The 11,130-nt window shown below is 36.0% G+C and overlaps 1 protein-coding gene across 1 annotated transcript; it reads left to right on the top strand.

Annotated features, from left to right (window-relative positions):
• The first annotated feature begins 2,921 nt into the window (after positions 1-2,921).
• Positions 2,922-8,719, top strand: LOC137644525 (protein FAM200C-like). The gene is made up of 2 exons (XM_068377491.1): positions 2,922-3,001; positions 8,335-8,719. The coding sequence occupies exons 1-2, from the start codon at positions 2,922-2,924 to the stop codon at positions 8,717-8,719; spliced, it is 465 nt and encodes a 154-aa protein (XP_068233592.1).
• The last annotated feature ends 2,411 nt before the right edge of the window (positions 8,720-11,130 follow it).

Raw genomic sequence — 11,130 nt, 5'->3', positions numbered from 1 at the left:
GCAGAATGCTATAAGCCCAGGGGTACAACAAGGTAAATAGTCCACCGAGGAAAAAGGGAAAAATAAAATATTCTAAGAAGAGTATCAACATTAAAATAAATATTTCCTATATTAATTATAAAAACTGTAACGAAACAAGATGCAGAGATATAGGATCGAATCGTATGCCCAAGTGTACCCTCAAGCAAGAGAACTCTAACCCAAGACAGTGGGAGACCATGGTGCAGAGGCTATGGCACTACCCCAGACTAGAGAACAATGCTTTAATTTTGAAGTGTCCTTCTCCTAGTAGAGCTGATTACCGTAGCTAAAATGTCTCTTCTACCCTTACCAAGGGACAAGTGGTCACTGAATAATTACAGTGCAGTAACCCCTTGGATGAAGAAGAATTGTTCGTTAAACTTTGTGTTATCAGGTGTATGAGGACCGAGTAGAATATGTAAAGGATAGGCCAGACTATTCGATGTGTGTGTGAGTAAATGGAAAATGTACCATAACCAGAGAGAGAAATCCAATGTAGCACTGTGCCTAGTCAAAAGACCCCATAGCTCTCTAGCGGTAGCATCTCAATGGGTGGCTGGTGGCCTGGCCAACCTTTTACAGAGAACATTGAAATCATGCATAAAAAATCTTAATTATGATATTTGAAATACAGTATAAAGGATAGTACCATGAAATCGATTTTCCCAGATAACACCTACATTCATAGCAGTCCTCAGATAATGCACACTTATTCTTAAAATTCCTTGACATCCAATGTGCCGTAGGAATGGCTCGCGTTGAAGAAATAAATTAGTTTCTTCTTGAAACATGTTATAAGCATCTTTGATAGATGCCTTCGCGTCCATAATAGAATATACTATGTAGAGGAGACTACAAAGTAACTAAGACTACGAAATTTTAGTACATCAAATAGTACAAGAAAGATCTAGACTCTAGAATACACAGTTACATGATTTCACCTTGCACTTCGTACCATTATAAAAAATCTAAATCAAATAGATTTTATGACATGGTATCAAGGATATATTTTATTCAAGAAATACTTGGATAACTTTTGGGGTTAAGCCTATAGGCTACTTCATAAATTAAAGCATATGCTCCCAATTGCTCCTGAGCGAAAGTTTAGTGGCAGTTGGCTATCAGATACCTAAAATGTAAGGGTCATTTATGTAAATCTCTAGTAAAATTGTGAACAATAGGGATCGTTGATATGCATAACTAGAGTAACAGCAATTTTCGGGTGAGTGTTCAATGTGGAATAGTTTACAGAAGAATTCTCAAAATTAAAATCTCAGTTACGGCTCAAGCTCACATATCTTAAAAATCGGGTAATTTCACAAATATGTACCATCACAACCGTGTTATAGGAGCTCTCTGTCTGATGTATACAGCTTGTCCATCAGGCGTAAACAGCTCCGTCAATCTTCAAAATTTTCCATCTAACTGAAAAATTTAAGTTCGACCAGGTTCATCTTGTAACAGCAGAGTTCATATGGCATGAAGAAAAGCTCTGTAATATTATATGAGGGCTATTCAAATGATCTCGTGCCTATATGGACATCAGATATCCCACCACACCACTACATGAAGGAACTCTGAAAGTCAACTTTCCATGCTTCATCTGCATTGTAACTTTTTGGATGCTTTGCAAACGCCAAAAACACTTCTCCTACACCATTGATGCCTACCACCTCTCACCTGCCACCTCTCCGTGTTTCACGTATATACCTACCACTTCTCTGCCTCCCCGCTTTCTTCCTCTCAATGCTCTGGCTACAATATTTCTGCATCACACCTCTACCAGGTAGGCTGCCACTTCATCATTCTTGACTGAGGTTGACACTGACCCCAAATAGTGTGATTTGTTAAATCAAGATGAGAGTTTCGTGGGCATGTTGTATGGGGATTTTGATAACGCCAACGAAATCGACGTGGGAAACACTGTACCTGCACCTCCTGGCAGCAAGAAGCAATAGCGAAAAACCGCTAAAAGAACCATATCCTGCAAGAGAAGATGGAGCAGATTCTTGGATTAGTTAGAGTTTGATTTACCTTTCATTTTCGATAAGGGCGATCCCAGGCACAGTCAGAAATAACATATAAAAAATGCCTAGGTGGAGAAAGCAGTCAGTCTAAACCTCACCTTTGTCCTTCTGGATTTGAAGATAGGGTTCACCTCCCTCCTGTTCAGCTTCGGCACGTTCTGCTAGGAGAAGGAGGTGATGGGGCATGGAGACTAACAGAAATTGGTATGTGGGTCATGATGGCTATTATCTTCCTGAAGCAACGCGTGTGCGCTAAATAAAGCCCCGAACACTTCATTAGGACATTCATTTATTAACCGGGGAGTGAAATGGTTATGTCTTTATCTAAATTATTTTGCTATAAATTGAGGCTGATATTTTCTTCAAATTGTCTTGATCACTTAAATTTTGGGCATTAAATTAAATTTTTTATAAGCATACACAGTATCTTACAGTTGAAAACATTATATTCATGCATCTTGTTATATATTCAAGTCCCCACAGTCTGCTGCTGATCCTGCAAAGCCAAAGCTGGCCTCCACCTTAGTGTCTGACCCATCCCCAGCACTAACCTCTGACATCAATGATATTCATGACTTCTCTGCCAGCAGTCAGGAGAAGACCCCATCAGCTATACCCAACTCTTCATGCAGGAGGAAGAGGAAGTCTGTTGGTGTTGTTTATCTAATCATGATACAGGGAACACTAAAGCAAGAAGCAAGTGAATAGAGGAAATATTAGTATAATTTTATGAGAAAATGTGTTTCTATTTTGAAAATAGATATAGTTATCATATAGATAGGGTAAAATAATTTTCATCATTTCATACCATAATCGTAACAATGTATCAAAATACCTAATTGTTAAGATTCCTAATTGGTCAAATATTGAAATATGTTATGTTCCATGTGTGGGCAATGTGAAAATGATCTCTTAATCCTTGTTCCTAAACCAGGCCCTGGACTGAGTAGCAAGTAAGCAACAGCATGGGTTATTTCATGGATGTGGTTGAAGAACGGTAGATGAAGTATTGGCACCAGCCCTAGAGATCATGGCCAAGGACTGTGTGGATCTGCCAACCTCATAAAACTTCGGATTGATCTTGAAATCAATGCCAGCCACTTATCAGGCATTATTATTATTATTATTATTATTATTATTACTAGCTAAGCTACAACCCTAGTTGGAAAAGCAAGATGCTATAAGCCCAAGGGCTCCAATAGGGAGAAGTAGACCAGTGACGAAAGGAAATAAGGAAATAAATAAATGTTGAGAACCAATTAACAGTAAATCATTCTAAAAACAGTAACAACGTCAAAACAGATATGTCATATATACACTATTGCCACCGCCAAGACCGATATGTTATATATAAACAAGTCAACATGAGAAAATTTTCTGCAACTTTGAACTTTTGAAGTTCAACTGATTCAACTACCCGATTAGGAAGATCATTCCACAACTTGGTCACAGCTGGAATAAAACTTCTAGAATACTGTGTAGTATTGAATCTCATGATGGAGAAGGCCTGGCTATTAGAATTAACCCCCTCTCTAGTATTACGAACAGGATAGAATTGTCCATGGAGATCTGAATGTAAAGGATGGTCAGAGTTACGTTAAATCTTATGCAACATGCATAATGAACTAGTTGAACGACGGTACCAAAGATTAATTTAATAGACCGTAAGTTTCTCTCTAACAAATTAAGATGAGAATCAGCAGCTGAAGACCAGAAAGGAGAACAATTCTCAAAACAAGGTAGAATGAAAGAATTAAAACTCTTCTTCAGAATAGATTGATCACCGAAAATCTTGTAAGACTTTCTCAATAAGCCAATTTTTGTGCAATTAAAGAAGACACAGACCTAATGTATTTCTCAAAAGTAAATTTGCTGTCGAGAATCAAACCTATAACTTTAAAAGAATTTAAAGAAAAATTATCAATACTGATATCCGCATGTTGAGGAGCCACCCTCCTTGACCTACTTACAATCATACTTTGAGTTTTGTTAGGATTCAACTTCATACCCCATGATTTGTACCATGAACTAATTTCAGCTAAAACTCTATTAATGGATTCACCTCCCCAGATCTACATTCAGGGGATGGAATTGATACAAAGAGAGTAGCATCAACCGCATATGCTACAAGCTTGTTTTCTTGGCTAAACCACATGTCATGTGTATATCGTATGAAAAGTAATGGGCCAAGAACACTACCCTGTGGAACAGCGGATATCACGTTCCTATACTCAATATGGTGCCCATCAACAACAACTCTTTTAGATCTATTACTTAAATAATCAATAATAATGCTAAGAAATAAACCACCCATTCCCAACTGTTTGAGTTCGAAATCAAGGGCCCCATGATTAACACGGTCAAAAGCAGCACTAAAATCAAGGCCAATCATACGAACTTCCTGACCACAATCAACAGATTTCTGTACAGCAATGGACATTGTAAAAAGAGCATCACACGCTCCAAGGGCTTTACGAAAACCAAATTGCAAACTAGGGAATAGATGATTACCTTCAGCAAACCTATTAAGACGTTATGCCAAAAGACGTTCAAAAACTTTAGATAATATGGGAGTTAGGGAAATTGGGCTGTAATCAGTGTGACTTGAGCTACCACAAACACATTTGCATAGAGGAGTAACATTGCCCATTCTCCAACTAGTGCTAAAAGCTCCTCTTCTTGCTAACTTACGCAAAATAACAGATAACTTTGGAGCTAAGTCGTCTGCAGTCTTTATAAAAAAAAAAAAGGAAAAATACCATTTGGGTCTACACCTCCATAAGCATAGAGGTCCATCAACAGAGCTTTAATTTCATGAGATCGAATGGCTAATCTAGTTAGTTTAGCCTCAGAAACACAGGAATGAGGAAGTTTAAGGTTTTCATTACTGTGTTTACTGTCAAAATTATCAGCCAAAAGGGTTGCCTTTCCCTTTGGACAGTGAGTGACTGAGCATCTGGTTTAAGTAAAGGAGGAACTGTTGCATCTACACCAAAGAGTGCAGATTTAAGGGTAGACCACCATCTATGTTCCTGAGTTATACCAGAAAAGATTTCTTTTATGGTTAAATTGTATTCTTTTTCAGTTGAGGCATAAACTCTCTGATCAAAAGCTCGAAGCTGAGTATAATTATTCCAGGTCAAATCTTATCTGTTACCCTTCCATAGATAATAGGCCTCCTGCTTCTCCAAATAAGCACGTCTACAATCATCATTGAACCACGGTTTGTCCTTCACTCGGTGCCTTAGCACACGAGAAGAGATACTCCTATCAATTATGTTGAATAGATTCTCATTCAAAGGAACAACAGGATCTACACTACTATATAATTGTGACCAATTCAAGTACAAAAGATCATGCAAATCCCATTCCAGTCTGCTTGAGATTTCATATAAATTTTACAGGAGTATGAAACATCAGGGACAGGCTGCTCAGTCTTCACTACTAATGAAATCAAGGCATGATCAGATGTCCTGACTGAAGAACCATCCTTACTAGTTATAACGCCAGGAGAGCCAGTGTATACGAGGTCCATGCAATTACCAGACCTGTGAGTAGCTTCATTTATGAATTGTTCACAGCTGATTCAGAAGCAAAGTCTAAAGCTCTTAAGCCATGGCGACCGGTAGGAGATATAAAATTTAACCACCCCTAATGATGAGCATTAAAATCACCAACAAAGACAAAAGAAGCCATTCTATCATCTTCTTGTATCTTAGCCATAATGGTAAGAAGACAATAGAAGATATAATCATCCATGTCTAGATTCTAGTAGATTGAACACATATAAAAGTTGTTATGCTTGCCCCATCTTTTATAACCTGAATCTCGTGACATCCACATTGATAGCAGGATTTATGAGAAGCAGGGTAGTCAGTCCTAATATACGCTGCCATTTCCCTGGTCCTAGGGATGGCATCACGTTTCGACATTATATATATATATATATATATATATATATATATATATATATATATATATATATATATATATATATATATATATATATATATATATATATATATATATATATATATATATATATATATATATATATATATATATATATATATATATATATATATATATATATATATATATATATATATATATTATCAATCCATTCATATATGAAGACACTTCCCCCAATTTTGGGGGGCAGCCGACATCAACAAATGAAACAAAAACAAAAAGGGGACCTCTACTCGCTACGTTCCTCCCAGCCTGACAAGGGACTCAACTGAGTTCAGCTGATACTGCTAGGGTGCCACAGCCCACCCTCCCCCGTTATCCACCACAGATGAAGCGTCATAATTCTGAATCCCCTACTACTGCTACCTCCACAGTCATCTAAGGCACTGGAGGAAGCAGCAGGGACTACCGGAACTGCGTCACAATCGCTCGCCATTCATTCCTATTTCTAGCACGCTCTCTTGCCTCTCTCACATCTATCCTCCTATCACCCAGAGCTTTCTTCACTACATCCATCCACCCAAACCTTGGCCTTCCTCTTGTACTTCTCCCATCAACTCTTGCATTCATCACCTTTAGCACACAGCCATTTTCCATTCTCTCAACATGGCCAAACCACCGCAACACTTTCATATCCACTCTAGCGGCTAACTCATTTCTTACACCCGTTCTCACCCTCACCACTTCGTTCCAAACCCTATCTACTCGAGATACACCAGCCATACTGCTTAGACACTTTATCTCAAACACATTCAATTTCTGTCTCTCAATCACTTTCATTCCCCACAACTCCGATCCATACATCACAGTTGGTACAATCACTTTCTCATATAGAACTCTCTTTACATTCAGGCCCAACCCTCTATTTTTTACTACTCCCTTAAGTGCCCCCAACACTTTGTAACCTTCATTCACTCTCTAACGTACATCTGCTTCCAATCCACCATTTGCTGCAACAACAGACCCCAAGTGCTTAAACTGATCCACCTCCTCAAGTAACTCTCCATTCAACATGATATTCTGCCTTGCACCACCTTCCCTTCTCGTACATCTCATAACCTTACTCTTACCCACATCAACTCTCAACTTCCTTCTCTAACACACCCTTCAAAATTATGTCACTAATCGGCCAAGCTTCTCTTCTGTGTCTGCAACCAGTACAGTATCATCTGCAAACAACAACTTATTTACCTCCCATTCAGGGTCATTTTCGTCTACCAGTTTTAATCCTCGTCCAAGCACTCGAGCATTCACTTCTCACCACTCCATCAACATACAACTTAAACAACCACGGCGACATCACACATCCCTGTCTCAGCCTCACTCTCACCGGAAACCAATCACTCACTTCATTTCCTATCCTAACACATGATTTACTACCTTTGTAGAAACTTTTCACTGCTTGCAACAACCTTCCACAAACTCCATATAACCTCATCACATTCCACATTGCTTCCCTATCAACTCTATCATACACTTTCTCCAGATCCATAAACGCAACATACACATCCTTACCTTTTGCTAAATATTTCTTGCATATCTGCCTTGATTCATACAACCCCTACCTTTCCTAAAACCACCCTGTACTTCTAAGATTGCATTCTCTGTTTTATCCTTAATCCAATTAATCATTACTCTACCATACACTTTTCCAACTACACTCAACAAACTAATACCTCTTGAATTACAACACTCATGCACATCTCCCTTACCCTTCTATAGTGATACAATACATGCACAAATCCAATCTACTGGTATCATTGACAACACAAAACACATATTAAAAAATCTCACCAACCATTCAAGTACAGTCACACCTCCTTCCTTCAACATCTCAGCTCTCACACCATCCATACCAGATGCTTTTCCTACTCTCGTTTCATCTATTCCTCTCCTCACTTCCTCTATTGCAGTGGTTCCAAAACTGGGGGGCGAACCCCACTAGGGGGGCGTGAGGATGATTCAAGGGGGGCGTGAAGTCATTTGCTCGAAATTACTTGTTTAATAGAATAATAAAATCATTAAAAGAACAAATATCTGTCATTACATACATGCAAAGTATATTTATAGCAGTCACAAGGAAGTTACAACAAAGAAACACAAACATCATTGCACACTCTGATGTAATCAGAGCTTTCACAGAGAAAATTCATCTTTGGAAAAGAAAAGTACAAGTTGGGAACTTTTCATCGTTCTCACACCTGAATGAGCTCTTGTCTGAGAAGAGAAAAATTGAGCAGTATGACGTGACAAAAGAGGTTTTATCACATCTGGATTCCATTGCTGAGGAATTTATATATACACTATTTTCCAGATGTCTCAATGGAGAATTCTCTTTGGACATTGGTGCAGAATCATTTGACACTGATGTGGAGTTGCTACTGGAATCACTGCAAGAGGAAGCCATCGATTTGAAATGTGACTCGAGGTCGAAAAGGGACTCTGAAACAATGAAGTTAGAAGAGTTTTGGGTGAAATATCTCCCCATGTACCTAAAAGTAGGTGAAGAAGCACTTCGTTCGATTCTTCCCTTTTCTTCTATTTATCTTTGTGAAGCAGGATTTTCAGCTCTTGTTGTTCTGAAAACAAAACAGCGCAACCGACTTGATGTAGAAAATAACTTGCGTTGTGCACTTTCCTCCTTCAATCCTAGAATTTCTGATCTTGTGAGGAAGAAGCAGCAGCATCCATCTCACTAAATTTGACCAGAAATTGTGCCTTACCTCATAAGTATTTCCAAATATTATATGCCATGTTTTCAAATTATCTATTCTTAAAATTGCAACTCAATTTTGCCAATTTGCTAATGTTCAAACTTTTTTTTCGCTCACTTTGAACCAAATGTTTCGTTTTTAGTTACTGGAATGTACTACTATTTTTTTTGAGTGGCTTTCATTATTAAAATGTAATACAAACAGAAATCTGTTTTACTGTACAATGCTAAGAAATAAATGTAAGAATCATTTCATATAAACAAAAGGAGAGGAAGGGGGGGGGAGGCCGTACGGGTCTACTGGAAGCAAAAAGGGGGCGTCAGGTAAGATAGTTTGGGAACCACTGCTCTATTGTAATATCTCTCATTCTCATCTCCCATCACCGGCACCTCAACACCTGCAACATCAATTATATCTGCCTTCCTATTATCCTCATCATTCAGTAAACTTTCAAAATATTCTGCCCACCTTTTCCTTGCCTCCTCTCCTTTTAACAGCCTTCCATTTCCATCTTTCATTGTCTCGTCAATTCTTGAGCCAGCCTTCCTTACTCTCTTCACTTCTTTCCAAAACTTCTTATTTTCTTCATATGAATGACCCAATCCCTGACCCCACCTCAGGTCAGCTGCCCTCTTTGCCTCACGTACCTTGCCCTTTACTTCCACCTTTTTCTCTCTATATTTTTCATACTTCTCTATACTATTACTCTGCAGCCATTCTTCAAAAACCCTCTTTTTCTCTTCCACTATTACCTTCACTCTTTCATTCCACCATTCACTGCCCTTCCCCATGCTGCCTCCAACAACCTTCTTCCCACACACATCACTTGCAATCCCAACAAATTTTTCTTTTACTAAATTCCACTCCTCCTCTAAATTACCAATTTCTCTTACTTTCACTTCGTCATATGCAATTTTCAACCTTTCCTGATATTTACTTTTTATCCTGGATTTTATTAGCTCTTCAACTCTTGCTATCTCCCTTTTACATCCACCTACTCTATTCCCCACTCTTTTGCTACAACTAACTTATATATATATATATATATATATATATATATATATATATATATATATATATATATATATATATATATATATATATATATATATACAAATAATATATATATATATACATATATATATATATATATATATATATATATATATATATATATATATATATATATATATATATATATATATATATATATATATATATATATATATATATATATATATTTATATATATATATATATATATATATATATATATATATATATATATATATATATATATATATTATATATATATATATATATATATATATATATATATATATATATATATATATATATATATATATATATATATATATATATATATATATATATATATATATATATATATATATATATATATATATATATATATATATATATATATATATATATATATGTATATATATATATATATATATATATATATATATATATATATATATATATATATATATATATATATATATATATATATATATATGTCATTCATCTTGTATTTTTAGTTTTTTTCTTATCAATAGAAGTATTCAAATATTTGCTAAATTTCCATAGGTTTCTGTTTGTTAAGAAGTCAGGGAGAGAGAGAGAGAGAGAGAGAGAGAGAGAGAGAGAGAGAGAGAGAGAGAGAGAGAGAGAGAGAGAGAGAGAGAGATGTATACATACACAGTAAGATACACACACCTAAAGATAGGGAGAAAGGTAGATTCAACAGCGGAACTGAGCTGTAAAATATCCTTTACAAATATTTTGATTACTAACTTCCCCCACAAACGACTTCATAAAAAATAATTTCCTCGTTTTAAACATTTGTTGAGATTTTGTTCCCTTATTCTCAATTTATTTTTCCTTACCAGGTATTTATTAACCAAATTAGCCCTGAAACACTTCCTAAAGTGGAGCATAAAGCCTAGTAAAACCTTTAATTGCAAAACTAATTTATGGCTTGGAGCAACTAACAAATGCCGATTCATGTTTACCAGTGTCGTTACTTTAAACGCGCAAGATTAAACCCATATTATGCACAATACATTTTACTTACTAATTTTTGTGACGTTACTTTTCCATTATTATTATTATTATTATTATTATTATTATTATTATTATTATTATTATTATTATTATTATTATTATTATTAACATCCTTGCTTGCTGTATCGCCTCCCCAATGTTGATCAATTTTATCCGACATTTTATCTTTAATCTATGCATTGATTGAATTTAGTTATATATATGGTCGTGCAAATACTGTTTTATCTATCGTTATTGTTAAGTTTGTTTTCACGTATGATGAAAATGTTGCATTGTTTTTAATTTTTACTTTGGAGGTTTTGACTA

Source organism: Palaemon carinicauda, chromosome 7 (genome assembly GCF_036898095.1).
Source record: "Palaemon carinicauda isolate YSFRI2023 chromosome 7, ASM3689809v2, whole genome shotgun sequence".
NCBI lineage: Eukaryota > Metazoa > Arthropoda > Malacostraca > Decapoda > Palaemonidae > Palaemon > Palaemon carinicauda.
This window is presented reverse-complemented; position numbering and strand designations above follow the sequence as displayed.